This window comes from Pyrgilauda ruficollis, unplaced genomic scaffold, assembly GCF_017590135.1.
Source record: "Pyrgilauda ruficollis isolate IOZ18807 unplaced genomic scaffold, ASM1759013v1 scaffold15, whole genome shotgun sequence".
Lineage (NCBI taxonomy): Eukaryota > Metazoa > Chordata > Aves > Passeriformes > Passeridae > Pyrgilauda > Pyrgilauda ruficollis.
Genome location: NW_024513654.1, coordinates 8397401 through 8417026, shown reverse-complemented (window position 1 = coordinate 8417026; position 19626 = coordinate 8397401). Strand labels below are relative to the sequence as shown.

The window sequence follows — 19626 nt, the reverse complement described above, 5'->3', positions numbered from 1 at the left end:
TGGTGAGAGCTCTAAACCCTTTTTAATAGGATTATAGCAGCATCTTGATTTTTTTTTAAAGTTAAATAAAAATCACCTAAAACTCTCAAGGTCTCTAACTCTGTAATAAACCCTGTTCCCTGCCTTCTAGTCACACTTCCCTGCAGGCTTGGGGACCACCAACTCTAAGATTGATGCCAGTTTTGTGTAGGGTTACACCTTATGGTTTTATTGAAGTCTGTCTCTTTGAACCCCATCATAATCACTGTCTGTTTTATCATAAATATTCTGTTTTGCTCTATATAACAAACTTGCCTCCGTGAATCTGCATTTTTATATGTATGGGTGGGAAGAAGCAAGTTCAGAGTCTGCAGTGAAGTCAGGAGAAGCAGCAGCTCTTTACACTCTTCTGCCCTTTCAGTGATGGAGAATACACATGCTCACTTATTTAGCAATATGTACTTACTGACATTTTTTCAAATCCTTCTGTTTTCTTGATCATCTTTTCTTTCCAGCGGGCTCAGCTCTCCCTCCTTGGTCATTAAAGGTATACCTGTGCATGCTCAATTGTCCTTCCAGTTCAGAATATTCTTGATTCTGTGCTCCTCAGAGGAGACCTTTTTAAGCCTGATGAGGCACAGCTCCTGCTTAGCACATTTTCCTTCCCTTTTCAGCACAGTCTGGCCTGAGGCTGTCAGACCACAGGGTTGAGGTAGTTCCTCAGCACTGTGCAGTATCGTCGTCTTGGGTGTTCAAAAGGGAGTCTAGGCTCGACTGAGGTTTCAGGAATGCTCATTCTGCACAGTGACTGTGCCACCGACAGATGGGCATGTACAAAGCCTCAGTGTTTAGGACCTTTTACTTTTGTCCTCACTGTGTGAACACTGAGAAACCCTTTCTTCTCAAGCTAAAAAGGACAGGATGAGAAAGCCGGTGCTTTCCCAGCGGCTTGATGCTGTACCCCCAGGTGACCTTCAGGGGGAACCTTCCTGCCTGAGGAGAGCGTGGTACCTTTGCATCATCCGCAGGATTTATTTATGTCTCCTCTCCTGGTCCATTCACAGCTCTCCTGAGTGCCCCTCCTCCCTCAGCCGTTTGTAGGGTCTTGAGCCTTTCACACATCTAGCAGGGGAGCGACTTTGGGCTGCTTGAAGTGGTTAAATTGTTAAGCACCTCACATCAGGCTCAAGGATAAGGCCAGCGATAGCCCACGTCTTCAGAGACAGGAGCAGTGCATTCAGGAAATGCAGCTTTCAGCCTCATGGCTTGTTGGTGTCACAAGGCACGTTGGCTCTTCCTGAGATCTAGTATGAGATGTTTAGCAGTGCTGAGTGCTGGACTCAGAAGTATGTAAGGGTCCAGTCACCTCACCCACTGCTTGTCTAGAAAATTAGTACCAAAGAACTCTGCAGACCTATCAAAACCCATGCTGGTTTGGCTCCGGAGAGGGAGCTACCAAAATTGTTGGCAGGTATTTACATCCATATTTATTTGCAGCATAAAAATTTGTATAGTATGATGACAGAAAATGTTACAATCTGCTCAAGTCTTGGGAGAATAATTTTAGGCAAAGAAAAAATGGTGTCTTCTGCAGAGCACTTGAAAAACTGATGCCACAGTTCCTTCCTTAAGTCCATATATTAATTTAGCTACATAGTCTAATATCCTCTTGTAGCCCAGAAATTGAATGAGCAAAGATTATTCTTCTCCCTGATGCTTTGAAAAGGGTGTAAAAAAGTCGATGTGACATCTGTCCATTCTTTGTTAGGAAGAGTTTTAAGAGCTTGTGTTGAAAAGGAGTGAGAAATTCCTGGTCCCTGGCTGACATTCCTGTAGATCAGGTGTTTTTAACAGATTGCTTCCTAATGGCGTTACAGTACTTTCACAAGCTCTTCAAGCCAGGTATTAAAGGCAGGTGACTCCTGACCTTTGTTCTGGCTGGCCCTCGAATGAAGAAGTTATAAGGTCTCAAACTGAAATAGCCCTTGAATTCCCAAATGTACTGCAAAAATTAAGCAAATTTGCCACAGATGCAGTCTGTTAATTATGCCACTGGCCTCCTTGCAATTAAATAAAAGTCAGGCATATGATCTTGAGGCAATTGTCTGGTTTTGGTTACGTTGTTGAAAGCTGGAAAAAATTCACTGATTTTCTCAGAGTTACTGTCAATCTAGATCAATATAGATGGAGCAGAGTCTGAGCCTCTTGCATCTTTATGTGATACATGGATTTCAAGATACTGTGCTTTTCCCTATTCTGTTCTCAGAGAGCTTTAGGAGCAATGCTTGTCTGCCTTATCTGCCTGTCATGTTAGACTGATGGCTGCTCTAGCAACTGACAACTTCCATATCCCAAAAAATTACCTCAGGGGTGTCAGAGATTATTTGTCATCAGCATCGAGGCTGCAGGATTGTATGCCTGTTGTTTAAAGTTCCTTTGAGGTGGACAGTTCACACTGCTTTTTCCATCTCCAGAAGGCTCTCATAAACCTGGAACAGCCTGGACAGCAGGATGGCAGTTTACAACCCTGAGCAAGCAAGGGGGAATGAGTGCAGAAACCCCATGCCACAAGGCCAGCTTTGTGGAGGAAAAACAGGACAACGACAGATCAATGTCCTACATTCATGTTGGGGGAATTTTTTACTAATACATTCCAGGAAATCTATCATAGGGAGCATCCCAAATGTGGATGCGCTGTGCTGAAGCCCATCTTAACCAGGTATCTGGAATCCATCTGCTGAGAAAGATGCCCACTGTGCGGGAGAACCTCTTGGCTTTCCCAGATACCTCCAACCCTTCAAAAGATGTGTGAGATTCATTCTTCCAAGATATGTTTGTTGCCCCTTGACCACAAGGGACTGCTGCTCTGAGGTCTTCTCATCAGCTGTGCTTGCTACCATGTCTTCAAAAGCCAGGAATTCTTGTGCTGTTCACACCTGACATTGCTGGTCCAAAAGTTGTTGCTTTTAGCATTTGGAGAGCTGTGAAAATGAAATTACTCTGTTGCCTACACTGGCCTTGTTGTACTAGTCTGCAACCCTGTACCTCAGTGTTAGAGGAGTTTTCTTGGAAAAATAGCTTTTCTTTTTTGAACTATGCTTATTACTTCGTATTTTTTCTATTGGAAAGCAATTACTGTTTTTCCACATAAGCTGGGCTCCCAGTTGTCTTCTCCCACACTGTTGGAGGGAAACAGAATAGGCTTTTCTCCCTCCAGTCAAAAACTGTAACAAATTTCATCATCTTGTGGTACAGCATTTGGGAAAGGGATAGAGTTTAGCAAAATATTACTGGTTGTTTTCTTGTGATAGAGCAAAATGTGGGAAGGGTCTTGGCTATGTCTGGATTTTTTTTTCTTGTCCTGGCATTGCTTTCTAGGTTGTCAGTGGAACTATAAAACTGCAGGTTAGGATTTATCATTACTGTGGGCTTCCTTGTCTGCTTGAATGCTTGGGGTTTGGTGCTGAGGAACTCCAGGGGCTCAGTCTGACCTCACTCTCCCCTCTCTATTCTCCCTCTCCTTCCCCTCCCTGCACCACCAATACATGACCACAAATGATTCTTGAAACTTTTGCATGCAGGAGCATACACATGTGAGATGTTTTTGGCTTCATGGTGATCTTAGCTCAAAAGCAGCATCTTGCAAGTCCTTCTGCCCCTGCCCCAGCTGCCCATGGCCTTGGTGGGTGTTAGCACTGGGTGGGCAGCAGTGAGGCTGTCTGAAAAGTCACAGGGTATGGAGGCAGAGTCAATCCTGGGGTGCAGCATCTCCTTGGAGCTCCCCAAAGTTCCCTGCACGGAGGGTGAGCCAGTGTCACGCTTTGGTGTCGCCCCTTGGGAGCTTCCTGCTCCAGCCACAGCCTCATTACTCAGTGCCCTCTTGCAAGGACACTTCTTTGTGGCTTAATTCTAATCCTTCTCGTTTGTGTATGTTTTCTGCAGGGAAAGAAGAAGAAGAGGAAAAGGGATAAGCAGCCAGGAGAGACCAATGGTAAGTAAAGATAAGTCTAAACCTCTTGCTTAGTGGAAGTGTGGCAGTCCTGGTGTGACCCTTGTAGGTACGGGGGAGGTGGGCACAGGTCTCCTGGCCTCCGGGGAGCCAGTCCCTACGTTAGACAGCTTTTTTTTTTTTAAGTGCACTCCAGTAATCCACGCGTTACCGCCCTTCTAAAACTAGTAACCCAGCCATTGCATGTCAGAGCCTCCTCGTGCGGCGCTAGCCGAGTTTGTCCGCGTAGCTGGCGAGCCTGTAACCGCAGAGCCGTAGCTGTAATGCCTGTGCCATCGTTTATCCAGCCGCCCGCTTCCTCCGCGCATCCGCGGGCGTGTGTGCGTGTCCGTGTGCGTGTGCTGTTAATTTGGGCTGTCCCTGGATGTCCTGATGCATGCCTTACAGTGGTAAATCGCACCCATCTTAAATTAAGGAGGTTTGCCATTCTATATAGGAAATTAGAAATACTGCATAGGCAATCTCATAGTCGATCTTGAAGAAGCCCTAACTTAGTTTTTTTGAAGCCTTTGTATAATTTGTTCTTTTTTTTCAGAACACAGCGAATGTTTCCTAAATCCTTGCCTTTCACTTCCTCCGATTACAGGTGCTAACGTCATTTTGAGTCATTTAAAATAGTTTATAAACTGCTTTTTAATTTTTTTTCCTGCCATTATAGATTTTAACATTAAACACTTATGACATTAAGAAAAAAAATACCATCCACACGTTTTGATAGTATTTATTATCTATATATCTTTATATCTATTATGTTTGATAGTATTTTTTAATTTTGTTTTTTGTTTTTGTAACAATTGCTATTAAAACAGTAATACAGTAAAAATAACGCAAGAGTTGTACTAACTGTGCAAATTGAATATGCAGTATTTCTTTAAAGAGACTGATAAAGAATGGAAGCAAGTCAGTAATGAACCTCCTTAATCTAATGGCATTTTTCATGGCTCCCACTAAGTCTTCTCACATTAGCATGCATACGCATTTTTTTATTATTATTTTAGTTTTGGATCTTTTTTTTTTCCTTTCTGCTCAAGCCTATTCATTGCAATTCACTAGCTGTACTAACTCTCAGCACCTTGCCATGCTTTACATTTTATTTTCTGGCTGATACTAACATACTCATTCCACAATCTGCTTATTCTTATCCATTCTTTTAAATACCAATTAATGAAAACAAGTAAATTGAATGTTATTCCAAAAGCTGCATTATCCCAAGAGATATAATTTCTTTTTTTTTGCCTTTCTTTTTTTTTTTTTCCTCTTGTTTCGTATCTGAGTTGAAGAAAAAAGCATGTTCAGGATCTAACTTCCATACTCAGCTTCTTTTCTTCCTTTCCCCCCCCCCCCCCCCTTAAAAAAAAAAACAAAAAAAAACAAACTCCAGCCCAAATTAAACTTGCCTGAAACATCCTGCTAGACCAACCACAAAGACTTTCCTCTACCTGCTCTCTTAAAAGGGAAAGAAACAGTCCTTTATAAAGGGATACTGCAGCTTTAATTGCAACAGCTAATCTCAAGAGTTGAATAAAAATGTAATTCTCACTTTTTTAAACTTTTAAATCAAAAGTCAATATTTGCAATTAATAACGAGGACATTGATTTTTATTCCCTTTTTTATTTTTATTTTTTCCTTATTTTTACCTTTCTCTTTTTTCTCCCTTTTTCTCTTTTCTTCTCTCTCTCTCTCTCACTCCCCCCTCTCCCCTTTTCTTTTTTTCCTCTCTCCCTTTTCTGCTCGCTTTTCTTGAACTCATTCAGACCTGAGCGCTCCTAAGAAATGCCGAGCGCGCTTTGGCCTTGATCAACAGAATAACTGGTGCGGCCCCTGCAGGTGTGTATAGTTTTCCCAGACTCGCTATGGCTGATTTGCAGCTGGTTTATTTGGTACTTTCCCCTTTTTTTTCCTGCCTTGTTGCTTTGTAGCTCTGTGTTGTGATCTAGAAGACACAAGGGAGTGGGACACTGCCATCAGTAATCATCTCTCCGAAAGGGTTTTGCTTTTTTTTTTTTTTTTCCTTTGTTGGTTGGTTGGTTGGTTTGTTTGTTTTTTTTTTTTTTTTGCCTTCCTCTTTGCTGCTGCTAGCCAAAAACCCACTGTAAAACAGCATCAACCTTAAGCCCATCTGATCCGTGGCTCAACCACACTCCTGCCTTCCAAGCCTCCACCAAGGACAGTCGCTCCCAAAGCCCTTGATAACGCGGCACTGAGTGCGGTTCCGACACCACACAGGCTCGTGGCTGTGTCGGAGATTTTTTTTTTTTTTGGTTTTCCTTTGGCTCATTGTGAAAGTCCTGTTTTCCTTCCTGCCCTTGGTACGAGGGGAGATTACCAAATAAAACGGAGGTGATTGAAAGCTGAACGTAGCTGTAGCTGAGATGACGCAGACCAAATGAGCTCTATCCACCATTGTGTTGTATTTTTTGTGTTTACCTTATGCTAACAGATGCAAATACTCCAAAGAAGTGTCGGGCATTGTTCGGGCTTGACCGACAGAGTTTATGGTGCAAACCATGCAGGTATAAAACTACCCATTAGGCCTTTGGGGAAATAAAAGCAATCTGTCCTCTTAGTGCATTTGTGTGATTTTATTTTTTTAATCTTTTTTCCCCACTACCCACCTTTCTCTCTCACACAGCATCAATTGCTAATAATCTTTAATCTTTGGAATTTCTTGCTAATTTAATGCCATTTTCTCTCTTTCTTTGCCAATAACCTCTCCCTGGTGGTAGAACTGGGAACAAGAAAACTCAAAGTCCTTAAAGCTGGCAAATTTTTGGCTTTTTTTGGTTATTTTTTCCATTTTGTCAGCAAAATTAATGTTTAGCTGGACATTTATATTTTGTCTTTCATTTGGGTCTATGTCCCCTGCCTGCAGAGGCTTTTTAAAAAGGTTCTGGGATCTGCAGTACTACTGTTTTTCTCATTATTAGAGATGTAAAAGCCAGTGTTTACAGCTTATATTGTATTCATTCTTTTGGTATTATCTGAAATATTAAAACGGCTTCCTGTTGGCTATTATGCCTCTGTAAGGCTTATGTAGATACAATTTTTAAAAATTATGTGAAATCTTTTTTCCTAATCCTAAAAATATATTTTTTCTTAAATTTTATCCCAACAAGTGAGCTGTAAACGTCTGAGCTCTAGACAAAACTAATTACAACTTTAGTAGCACAGTTTGCAGCATTAAAAGGAGATGAAAGACATCAGAGAGCCCAAATTCCGGCAGCCCATGTTCTACTGGAGTTTAATTCCATGTGTAACTCAGTACGTACTTCTTTCTTGGTGGAGGGATACCGAGTAGTTCTTTTCTCATTCCTTTTTCCTTATATGATCGCATTTGGTTAAATTTGTTGTTTCTTTATTCTGATACAAGCAGTCTTTGAATTTGGAATATTATGATGGTAGGTATTTCAACCCAAACCACACTCTGTGTGTAGTGATTCCTCTCCCACATTTTCCCCTCTTACTCATGCCAGTCCCATGTGCTCCATCTCATTTAGAATGTAGCTCAGACGTCCATCGTATTTTGTGTATGCACGCAGTCTTGTCTGTGCTTAGTGTCCAGGAAACTCGGATTGAGGGTGGTGGTGTGTGTCAGTGTACCAGAGGAGGCACCAGGAATGCCTTCTGCAGGCTGTGTGTTGTCCCATTTGAGGCACGGTATTATGGGGTGTTGGGGGTTAGGTGTCAGTACCAGGACATGTGTTAAACAAGCTGGGAAAGCAGCAGTTTTGTAGTGCTTGAAGGGAGAAGGGTTCAGCCCAGAAGAGCTGAGTAGCTGCTTCACTGTGTCAGGAGGCTCGAGTCTCATGCTAGCCAGGGACTGCAGTGCTGTGTTTAGTTAGGCTCTGTTCTGTGGTTACTTTGCTGCACACTATCAGCAGATATTTGTGTAGTCTAGAGATAGAGTATGTGAAGCATGTCAAGCTCTGCATGCCAAGTACCAGAACTGGGGGCACATCATGTTTGTGTTGCTTTATCTTTTCCTGGCTGCTTAAGTAAGCAACATACTTTAAAAACTACATTTTATCAGCAAAGAAACTTTTTATTTGGTCTGTACAGTGGTTAGGTTACATGTGAAGCACAAACCCTCTCTTAACTTATACCAGATTTTGCTCAGAAGTCTTTTCAGTGCATCAGGGACAACTTTAGTGGTACAGCTGATAGTTTTGGACTTACCGATTTAGCGTCAGCTGCTTTTCTTTTTGTTTTGGTTTGGTTTCTTGTTTTGTTTTGTCTTTTAATGCATGGAGGCATTTTACCACTAAGTATTAGAGCATTTCTCTCCTAGTTCTGGTCCTAACTGTTATAACATTGCATTTGCTAGCATGGTAGCATTTTGTAGCACACCTCAGGTAGGTGGTAAAGATGTGCAGTTTGCTGCTGTGGTGAAAACTGAGACATCTTTGCCCACAGCAAATGAATAAACCCTTGCACTCTTCTGTGGCTTTCACTCATGGCAATTGCAGCATTACAGGTTTCCTGGTGCTGTTCCAGGACTAGTTTCAAGAGCAGCAAAAGTGGGCTCAGGTCTGTTGGTGTTTGCTCTACTGATGTAGCAAGTTAACACTTTCAGAGCAATGCACATGTGAATAATCCTCATTAGTGCTTCTGAGGAGGCAATATGTAGTATTTTTGTTCCAGCCTTTTGGAGAGCAAAACTGAGGCACAAGTAGTTCCTTAGATTTTTACTCATTCCCCCTCACCAGAGCTGCCTGGTGGTCTTCACATCTGCTAAAATTAGGCTTGTGTTCTTTGGGGGCTTGCCCTGTGGACCTTTTGTCCCAATTAACCCTGACAGGTACATGACCACAGGTAACCAATCTGCGATTGGCACAGATTGCAGAAATATCTCCCGCCTTGAGCCATCATGATTTAAGTAAATATTATTTTCAGACTATGAGTGGCCACACTAATAAAGAGTTTAGCCAAAGAAGCAAAATGCTCCCTTAATCCTAGTCAAAGGAAAATTACTTCAGGTAGCAGAGCATTGGGTTTGTTTTTTAAAAGATTGTTAACTCTGCAGTGTCAGAAATCAGGTAAACCTGGTTTAAAGCTGCTTTGCCATGGGAGCTCTTTCTTTCAGGCCACAGAACATAAATAATATTAAAAAATAAATTTGAAATGCTGGCATACTAGATTCAAACTGCCTCCAGTTAAATAATTTACTGCCAGTTAAAGGACTTTCAGACCTCCGTCAATGAGGTAGGCAGAGCTTGGGTCTCTGCTTGCAAGTAATTTTAATTTGGGGATGGAGAGGGAGTCCTGCAGTCTCCACATTGTAATAACCCATCTTTCCACACAAGTAGGATTGGTGAGCTTTGTGGAGCTTAACTGCTTTGCCACTGGAGCTGTACAGAAGGTCCAAACAGGAACTGTGGCCCTGGTAGTGCTGCACAGCTGAAGTAGGAAGTAGTGAGAGAGGAGATGGGGGGGGGGGAGGGGGAGAGAACAGCAGAACTGTCCTTAGCCAAGAGCCAGAGATCTCCAGTGTTGTTTGTTGATGGTAGAAGAATTAACAAGGTCTGTTTTGAGCCCACCAAATTAATTTTTTTTTCTGTCTTTTAACGTTGCTCTAAATAAAGCATGGTTTACAGCCTTCACTTGCTGTCTTCTATCTTTCTTTCTTTCTTCTTAACATTTAAGTTGCATGGTTGTCTTTAGTTTTTAGCATGTATTGATCTGCAGGCTAACGTGGTTAAAACTCTAATAGCCCTAACCCCTTACCTTGCCATGTGGCACATGGAGCAGAACCTGAGAGCAGACCTGAATCTCTGGAGGAAGGGATGTCACAGCACTGGTCCCTCACTGAAGCTGGTGAAAGATGGGGTACTGGGGTGGTTGTTCCCTTCCTGGCTATGGGAGATGATAGTTTTAACTCCAGGATCAAGGTAGTGTGGTCTCCTTTGCAAATGAGAAGCATCTGTCCTCATTGCCTCGAGGATGGAGCTTGGTTTAACCTAGTCAAATGCCATACCTAGGGGAGAACACTGGTGACCAGCAGGGGAGCTGGGGCACCTCCTGGAGTGGGGAATGTCCCCATGTGACACTCAGCTGCTGTGCCACGCTCAGGCGCTCCCTCTGATGGAGTTGCAGAGCTGGAGTGATGTATCCACTGGAGAGGGAGAGCAACCTCCTCCTTCTCACTGGTGGCTTTGTGCAGCTTAGCTGAGCATCCAAAGTTCTTGTGGCAGAACTGCTCCAGACAGGCTTTGTGCTATGCCTTGGGCTGTGTGACAGCACTTCAGCACTTCCCATGGAAGTGTGATTGTGGATCGGAGGGCTGAAGAGCCAGCATGCTTAGGGTCAAGGTGGCCACTGGACTCTGCCAGATGCTGTGGTTGTTTGCCTCATTATTTCTGTCCTACTGCTAGAATTGTCTTGCACATACTTGGCAAGAGAGATGGTGTGAAACTGTCATCTGTTTTCATTGCTCCTTTACATTATCCAGTGGACAGAGGGAGGAGAAAAGATCTCTGTCGGGTCACTTATTTATTTGAAGATGAGCAGCTCTTGCGAGACTCTCATATGCCCTGGTGTGAAATTAAGATTCATGTTGCTCCTCACCCTTGTACCTGTCGTCGTGCTCTTCACCTGCTGAAATTGGATCCCACTCTGGAGTTACATGGATGGCCTCTCAGAGGAAAATCCCCAAAACGCAGACAAGCAGCTTCCCAAATCTACCACTCTCCCCTAAAACAAAAAGTAAAACTGAGTCGATTTAAAGCCACAACCTGCAGGGCATACAACCAGTTATTCTTGTTATTTTGGATCATACTCTGTTTTTCCTGTTCTTTTCCTGTTTTTTTTCCTTCTGTTTGCTTTGTTTGTTCGTTTTGTTTTTATTTCCCCTCTCTCTTGTTCTCTCTGTTATATATCCCTTCTGTCTGACTGACATTTCTGGATTTGGTGTGGTTCTTAACAGAGGAGAAAGCAATGAGCAGTAGTTTGCAGCCGTTCTTGCCTCCCAAGGGCAGGGCATCATATAAGACCACAGGTGACACAGGTGGAGCTATAGCCCCATTGAGTTGGACAGTGTTATGGGACATCTTGAGATACCATCAGCTATCCAGGGTTTTTATTTTAGGAAGATTAAATTACTTTTTAATATTTTTTTTCCATATAGGAAAGTTTGTAGATTAGAACAGTGGGCTCCAAAACCCATTTATCTGGTTTTCTGATTATGAAAATAAGAAAAGGAGGCGGCCTGAAGAGGAGGGGGATGAAGAGACAATTAATTGGTGAATCCTTTCCAAATCTCTTAGCCGAGGGGAGGTTCCCGAGTGGGTTTGGTGCCGAGGACACCCTGCCAGACCCCCAGGATGGCACGTGGGGCCAGGATGCCACCCATGCAGAGCCCAGAGTAGCTGACTGATGGCTCTTTGCTGTAGATGACTGTCTCCATCAGCATCTCTGCCCTTTATTCATGGATAACTCTCTCCCTGTTTCTAGGAGAAAAAAAAAGTGCGTTCGCTACATACAAGGTGAAGGCAGCTGCGTCAGCCCACCCTCTTCAGATGGAAGCTTACTAGACTCTCCTCCGTCCTCCCCCGCCATGCTCGCCTCCCCCTCCAGAGACTCGAAACCACAGACTGAACAAACGCAACCCCTCTCGCTCTCATTGAAGCCCGACCCGCTGGCGCACCTGGTGATGATGCCGCCGCCATCCTCGCTGGTGCTCGCTGAGAGCGCCGCGAGCAAGCCCGGCGCCCTGCCCGCCGCCAGCTGCCCCAACGGGGCCCTGGACCACCCGCCGGCCGCCCTCCCGCCGGCCGCCGCCGCATCCCTCGCACAGCCCTCGACGTCCTCCTTGCATTCCCACAGCTCGCTGGCGGGGACACAGCCCCAGCCGCTCTCCCTTGTAACGAAGTCCTTAGAATAGCTTTAGCCTCGTTAGCCCTTTCGGTTTCCTTTCGGGGGGATTGAATTCTTATGGTATTTGGGGTTTTGGTTTTGTTTTTTTTTTTTTGTTTTTTTTTCCTTTTCTTTATTTTTTTTCTCTTCTCCTTGTTGTCGTCCTCTGTTCGTCGTCGTTTCTTGGTTTCATTTTTAATTTGTGCCATGTGGCTACATTAGTTGATGTTTTATCGAGTTCATTGGTCAATATTTGACCCATTCTTATTTCAATTTCTCCTTTTTAAATATGTAGATGAGAAAAGCCTCATGATTCTGCCAAAATTTTTATCAACAGCTGTTTAAAGTCTTTGTAGCGTTTAAAAAATATATATATATACATAATTGTTATGTAGTTCCAATAGCTTAGTTTTAAAGACTGATTTTAAAAATTAAAAAAAAAAAAGAAGCAATTTTGAAGCAGCCCTTGCCAGAGGCATTGGTTCTTTATTATTTGTATTAAATACGAGCTTGCGAACCAATCATTTTACATCTGGTTTTTAAACCTTTAAGTGCACAACGAATGCGGTGCCGCTACTACTTCTTTTTTTTTTCTTCCTTGTGTGAAACAACCTTTATTGTGATGTTACTTGTTATTGTTTAAATGTACAGAAACAAAGGGTTAAAAAAATGTGTTAATATACCTTGTTCCATGGTGTTGTTCTTTTTGGGGGAGGGGACGCTACTCAACAATTAAAAGTATCACAACGCTATTGGACCAGTAGTATTTATTGCTTTAGAAATTGCTTGTTGTATCTGTATGTTGTCCCTTTTTAAATGTTTTTTTTCTTCTTTTATTTTTCCTTGAAACATTGTATAAAGGGTTTTTTTTTTTCTTTAGTGTAAGCATCTTATATATAACAACTCATTTGTACAAGGTTTTTAAGTTTATATATAAATGTGTATATATATATTTTTTTCCGGGTTTTTGTTTTTGATTTGTTTTTTTTTTTTTTTTTTTTTTTTTTTTTTTTTTTTTTTTTTTTTGCTATATGAAATACGGTTGCCACCAAATGGACATTCGCAGATGCATTTTTTCAAGGATCAATAGTGTAAAGAATAAAATTGCTTTAAAAGCCATTACACTCGAAAAGACTTGAAAATTTAGCAAGGGAATTTTTAGCAATGCTGTTTGAAAAATAGCAAGGTCCAAGTGTCTCCCGTTCAGAACTGCAGCTGAATCCCCTGCGACATTAGGACTGTAGGCTGTGTGCAAAATTTTTATGTGCCAAAATTCTCAGTGACTTTTAACTTTCTCCCGACAACTTTATTATTTTTTTTTAATGCTGTAATTTTTTTGTTCATCATGTTTTGCTGTGATGTTACATAGGTAGATATGTATGTAGTTTTAATGTCACCTATAACAGACGTGTTTGGTAGCAGATTGTCCGGAAAGCATTTAAAATGAAGAGGTATAAACCCTTAAGGGCCAAATTCTGTATATTAGATTATTCATAAAAGGAAAATCAGACTGCCACTTTTATGTACACTTACTACATACAGGTAGGTAGCAAACTTAAAACAAAAAAAAAAACCTAGGCATGTTGATGTTGCAAAAAACGCTGTATAAAGCTGAAAAATTGTTCATCTGTTCATTCAGTGCCATTGTAGTTGACATGAAGCGATTGTAAAACTGTCTCAGATTTTTCTCTGGTTTATTAAGATGCTAACTATAACATTTTTTGTGAATACTTTGAATGTTTCCTAACAGTTGTGATGTTACTGTTCCGTTTTATGCTCTTATTCCAATTTTCATTTTTAATGGTTTGGAAGCCATTTTTTGTAATGAATAAATGTTCATGCTGTACAGTATCTGTAGCATGCAGTTCTGGATTAATAAAAGCAACTTAGTATGTGCAGAGAATGACTTGTCAACTCATTTATGCGTTGACTGCATTTTATCTGGCTGGAAAGATTTTCAGGCTGACTGGAAAGATTCCTTGGGAAAAAAAGTGAAAATTGTGGCAAATTGCAGCCAGCTCTAGTTGTGAGAAATCCCGATTTGCATTTGCACTGGCCCTCTCCCTGCTCAGTGCTCTTTTGCATGAGTAGCAGTGGTTAAAGAGCCTTTTTATTTAAAGCAAATGGCACATGATTTGGCAGAATACAGCATGTGAGCTGGGGGAATGTCCTTCCATGTGAAGTGAGCCTGACTGGTGGATGGGAGACCTTTAATTTTAATACACTTCTGTTTAACCTGGTGATCTCACAACATAGAGCTGCTGCACTATAAAGGTCACATAGGAGAGCCCACATAGCCCTAATTAGTAAAGTCCTTCTTCTGGCCTTAGGCTTTATCTCCTGGACAGATTTGAGTCCAGTTTTGCTTATATTTGAGGGGTTTTTTAATGGAATGAGCCCTTGCAGCACAGCCTGCTCTAGGTTCTGAGAATCCAGCATCCATCTGACAGCAATACCTGCAGGTGCTGCAGGATGGATGTGAATTTATATGCAAAGATTCTTATTATGTTGTTGATTTGTTTGGGGTTTTTTTTTAATAAGTGGAGATTTAAACTTCCTAATTTCCAGGATTCTGTCTCAAGTGGATGTCACCACAGGGCCAGCCATCTTGGAAAATGTCAGCCATGGTAATTCCTGCAGTGGCACTTGAGGAGAATGGAGTGTTGAAGTGGGTTTGTTCCCTGCTGTTGTGCAGGTGCATTGCATTTCTGTTTGGTTGGTCTTGGCGAGCTCTGCAGGAAGGGTGAGTGTTCTGCAGAGACCTGGGAACAGGCTGTTCTGTTCTGGGATGGTGCTGTCCCTTCCTCTGGGGTCCAATAAAACCTGCAAAAGTGTTCATTGGCTGCAGAAGGAATTTCCTTTGTGAAGGCCTGGGAGGTGCTGAGTACTAAATAATGTGTAAGCAATATACAGTACTTTAAATTGCTAATATTTAATTATTAATTAACAAAACAAGCCCTTTTTTTTTGTTCAAACATGTTAGCAAAGGGCAATATATGTGAGTATTATTTCTTATGTCCTATTAGAAGGATTAAGTCATTGTGAATTTTTTACCAAACTCCCTTTATCTCTCTTGATCCAAGGCCTGATGGTGTTTTTGTTGTGGTCTGACATGATGCTGCCCTTGACCTCAGTGGAACATGTTCCCTCATCAACCACGACAGGCACGTGGGTGGGAGAGGGCTCTGCAGTGGGGAAAAGGACATTGCTGCAAAGCCTTTGTGGAAGATGCCAGACTTTGCTGTTGTTGGTAGCCAGTAAATTGAATGCAATGCTCAAATTACTCTCCAGCTAGTTAAGGTTTCTAGGGAATTTTTTACTTCTTTTTCCTAAGTGTTTTGACTCTTGCTAGAGCATGGCCATCCATCAGCTCGACACATGTGCTGCATCTCTGCTGGGGATAGCTGCTCTCTTCTAAAGTAAGGAATAGTGCTCCAGGGAGATCTCTGAATGCCATGATTCAAAGTAGACACCATCAAGGTATGATTCATATATTCAGGAAAATAATGCGTTCTTTGCTCTCTGCTTTATTAGGCAAACTTCGGAAAGCAGAGTCCTGAAACACCATTCCCATGCAAATTAGTTTTCCTTCTGTGTGTGTGGTGAGAGGCATGTGTTCCAGGGATACGTTGAACAGGGCTTGTAAGTGGTGGATAACTCATGCTGGGAACTTATTTGCAGTGGAAAACAATTGTATATCCCTGGGAAAGAAACTGCTTGTGTTTCCTCCAGGTTGTGCCTTGGCTGCACAAGGGATTTTGCCTTCAGATTTGAGGGACTGTGCCTTCAGATTTGCCTCCAAGCTTCCCTTGCTTAGAGGGATTGAGCTGGGTCAAGGCTCCTGGGAGAAAATTGCCATTATTTGTATGTATTCCCTTTGTGTCCAGGAGTCCAGGTACAGTGGAAACGTGGTGGAAAGACGGCCCTGTCTATGCATTGTAGGTGTAAAATAGGGTGGGAAACAGGCTGATCACCCCCAGATCCACACCAGTGAAGGCAGCCACTAGAGTGGGGTGGTGACAAAGTGGCGTGGTCTGTTCTCATGCCTAGAGACAGCACAGGATCCTGCATGCAGTAGGTAATTCACTGTAGCTATTGCTTCCATCTGTTTTTATGGACTAAGGCAAGGAAGCAAGTCAATGTATTGCATGTTCGGGAGACATTTATTTTCCATTAGTTTTGTAAATCTCATTTTTCACTTAGTGTATGGAATTTTAAAAAGTTTAAGCAATTGCTGACTCAAAGCAGTGCCACATGGTTTTATGCTTTGCTTAAAAGAAAAAAATGGAGAAGCAGGAAAAAAAGAGTAATCTTTAGAGTCCTGTTCATTTCATTAGACTATAAAAAAGATGTAAAGAGAATTTACAGTAAAATGGTTGCATAGGTCATTGCAAAAATAATGAAAGTTTAAATAATAATAATAATAATAATTATTATTATTAATTACAAAACCAATAATAATAACAACAACAACGTGTGTGACACTGCTGCCCAGGTATATCTGGAATAAATGTAGGAGCACCACCTAAGGGCTGGATGACAGTTTTGGATGCTGTTTTGGGAGAGGTGCTGGTGCTCCAGCTGAAAACTAAATTCAGTACAGGACTGAGATTGATTTCAAGTGATCTTTGTTGGACAGGACATCTAAAGCTTTTGGAGCCTTTGTGAATATTCAAATTTGCTCAGAGGCTGTAGCAATTGTTTTGTTATAAAAAAAGGATAGACACTTACTTTGGCATTCATTTTAAGATGTCCCTGGAAAACATCTTGAGATTTTTGAGACAGATCAGCTACAAGTGATTTCATTCCAAGCACCCATCATTGTCAATAATGTCACCAACCCATTTAAGGACCCTTTGTTGACTGTAGTCTTCCAGCCCCTGGACAGATTTTCTTCTGGGATCAATCAAAATATTAACTCATGACTTTCATCCATGTACTAGGAGCTTCTCTTTTTCTGGGGTTGCAAATGCTTTTAAATTTGGGGTGGGGGGATATTAATCTGGACCTCTAAGGCAGTGGAGAGCATGAAGTCATGCTCTCTGTCCATCTGCTTGACCCTCTCCTGATAATTCTTGAATACTCTGGCATTTTGAACCAGATTTGACAGCAGCAGTCAAACTCTCAGAGATAATAAAGTCCCTCTGAGTTCCAGGGAAATCTCTGCCGGCGCTGAAAAGAGAGGTTTTCCAGATCCACTGCTGAAGAAAAGGCAGGGAGAACTCAGCTGTTATCCATTCTCTCTGGCAGCATCCAGATGGCCAATTATCACACGTCTACTTCTGGAGCAGCATCTGCTCTCCCCTGCCCAGCTGGCAGGCTGAGAAGATTAGGTAGGAGACATGGACAGCATTGGGATGTTGGAGGGAACAAGGGAACGAGTTAAGGGTATAGGGAGAAGTGTAAATACTGCAGCTGCAATATGTAATATTATGTAAGACTGCAGTGGGGAAGCAAGGGGAGGGAAAGGACAATGGGGAGATAGGAGACACATCTGCAGGACACCAGGCCCTGCTAATGCTCCTGCTCACAGAGCAGAGCTGCTCTGGAGAAGTCAGTGCAGGGGTTAGCAGATCCTTGTCTCACTCCTTTGAGTTAGCAGCTCACCAATGGGAAGCACAGCCCCATTTAGGAGGTACCTGCTGGCAGGGGCTTGTGATGCCCTGGCCTGGACACCACCAGAACAGTTACAGGGTGGGAAAGTCCCAAGGTGTTTCCAGAGCTCTGTAGCATGGGCATGACTGAAGCTGGGTGTGCAAAGCAAGAAGGGTGGGGTTTTGTTCAAGAAAGAGAGAAAAAGGATTATTATCTTATTTGCAAACAAGCCCATTTGTAGTAGCTGGTTGCCAGGCATTAGCAAACACCCTGGTTTTAATCTCCATCAGAAATTGTCTCCTTTGCTCCCTTATTTTGCATTCCTTTTTAAATATGCTGCTGGGGTATTTTTGGATCTAACTATATCTTTTTAATCTGTTCCACCCACCCCTCCTCAGCCCCCGCTGCTTCCCTGCCTGCTCCTTCTTCAAACTTATATAATGGCACATTATACAAAATAGCTAAGCAGGTGGTATTTTTAAAGACAGTGAGTGAGCATTTTTTTGGCCTAAATTTGGAACGAAACAGATGGATTTTAAGACTCTGCTTTTTCTATGAATAGTAACCGTTGTTCTCTACTGCCTTAAACACCAGTTTCAAGACCACCTCCAGCAACCAATCAGCACACTGTTATTTAATTATAACAAAATTCTTAGCTCTGTCTGCTGCTGCATGGGCAAGTGGGGGGCACTGGATCAACTTCTGGAGCCAGGCAGACTTGCCAACAATAATTTTCCTTTTCCCAGAGGGCCAAGGGGGCCTGGACTGGGTTCCAAGTTCCTCCTAAACTGGCTGTTCAGTTTGGGCTCCCTGACAGAGTGCTTGAAAAGGGTTATAGAAAGGCAGATAAATGCACTTCTTGTTGCAAGCTTCCCTGACAAGCCAGGCCTCCAGAACAGTGATCTCATTCCTGCCTTATTATTGGTGGTGCCAGATTTTTTCCATTAACAGGTAATTGAGTCGAAACTAAAATAAGCAAAGTTTGTTTTATCCAGTGCGTTTTCTTGCTTGGTTGTGAAAGAAAAACACTTTAGAGAGGGGTTTGCTTTTAATGTTCATGGAAATGTATTTACATCTCACAGATTTCTCCCTGCTCTAGTGTAATTAACCTGACTGGTCTTTTTGTTATTGTTGTTTTGATTTTTAGAGCAAAGATATTGGCGAGGCTTAATTCATTTTTCTAACGGTTTGCATTCCCTGGGAGCAGCAGGGCTGAAGTCGCCCATTCTGTGCACAGCCACAAGTGCTATCCAGCTCCTGACTGTGCATTCACACTGTGGGCTTGGCTTCACCCATGGCCCCAGAGGGAAAACAGGAGCAGGATTCCAACAGGATGATTCTGTGCAGCATTTCCAGGCTCACAACGAGCCCTTCCTTCCAGAGAGGCCGCAGGGACACTGACGGGACCAGCCAGTGTCTTCTCTCCTGACCAAGCAGGGACATGGCATGGCTGCCCACAAATTGCTCATGGTCTTGCTGAAGATCATTCTTTGTTTCTCACCCATGTGTTTATGAGGGCCAGGAGTTGGACTCGATGATCCTTGTGGGTCCCTTCCACCTCAGCATATTCTGTGATTCTGTAATTCCCTAGCCAGCATCTGCAGGCATCCCATTGCCAGCAGGCCACCTCTCCCGCTCCTCACCTGCAAGAGAGCCAGCCCTGCCCTGGGTGAAAGGCAGCAGTTTAAGAGGAAAGAGAATGATGAAGAACAGAGAAATTACATATTTGTGGCTTTGCTGTTTTGCTTCTGTTTCCAGCTGCCCAGAGTTAGGCTCGTGCCTGCTTTGCCCTTGTGAGGGAGGCCGTGCCCTCCAGCACCACGGGGACCTGGGCACTGGCACACCTGCAGCCCCGTGGCAGCCACATCTCCCTGTGAACCCTTCTCCGGCCTTGTGCAGAGGCAAAAAGGGATGGTGGGGTGGGTGAGATTGAGCAAGGAGGGTGCTGAGCTCAGGCTGTGGGATGGGGACAGTGGCATGTCCTGCTGCAGCCAGGACAGGCCAGTGGATGGCTGCAGAGGTGCTGAGCATGGCAGCGGTTCGCCTGCCAAGCTCCCTCGGCCTCACTTCCCCTGGGCCCTGTGAGGCCAATTACCAACTCACAGAGTCTGTTTTCAGCACAGACAGGACCTTCAAAGAGCTGGGAGCCTTTCTGTTCTGTTTTTTTTTTTTTTTTTTTTTTTTTAATGCC

At 42.9% G+C, this 19626-nt stretch overlaps 1 protein-coding gene across 10 annotated transcripts in view; it reads left to right on the top strand.

The window, feature by feature from the left end:
- Positions 1 to 13743, top strand: part of TCF7L2 (transcription factor 7 like 2) — a 174156-nt gene extending 160413 nt beyond the window's left edge. For 3 of the 10 annotated variants that reach the window (XM_041461369.1, XM_041461367.1, XM_041461368.1), the window contains exons 11-13: positions 3922 to 3970; positions 4524 to 4574; positions 11439 to 11667. In XM_041461369.1, coding sequence (XP_041317303.1) covers positions 3922 to 3970; positions 4524 to 4574; positions 11439 to 11518 — 180 coding nt within the window. In that variant the 3' untranslated portion in view covers positions 11519 to 11667. Of the gene's footprint in view, positions 1 to 3921; positions 3971 to 4523; positions 4575 to 5743; positions 5817 to 6429; positions 6503 to 11438 lie in introns of those variants that run through there. The other 7 variants (XM_041461363.1, XM_041461361.1, XM_041461364.1 and 4 more) reach the window with 5 other exon arrangements.
- The last annotated feature ends 5883 nt before the right edge of the window (positions 13744 to 19626 follow it).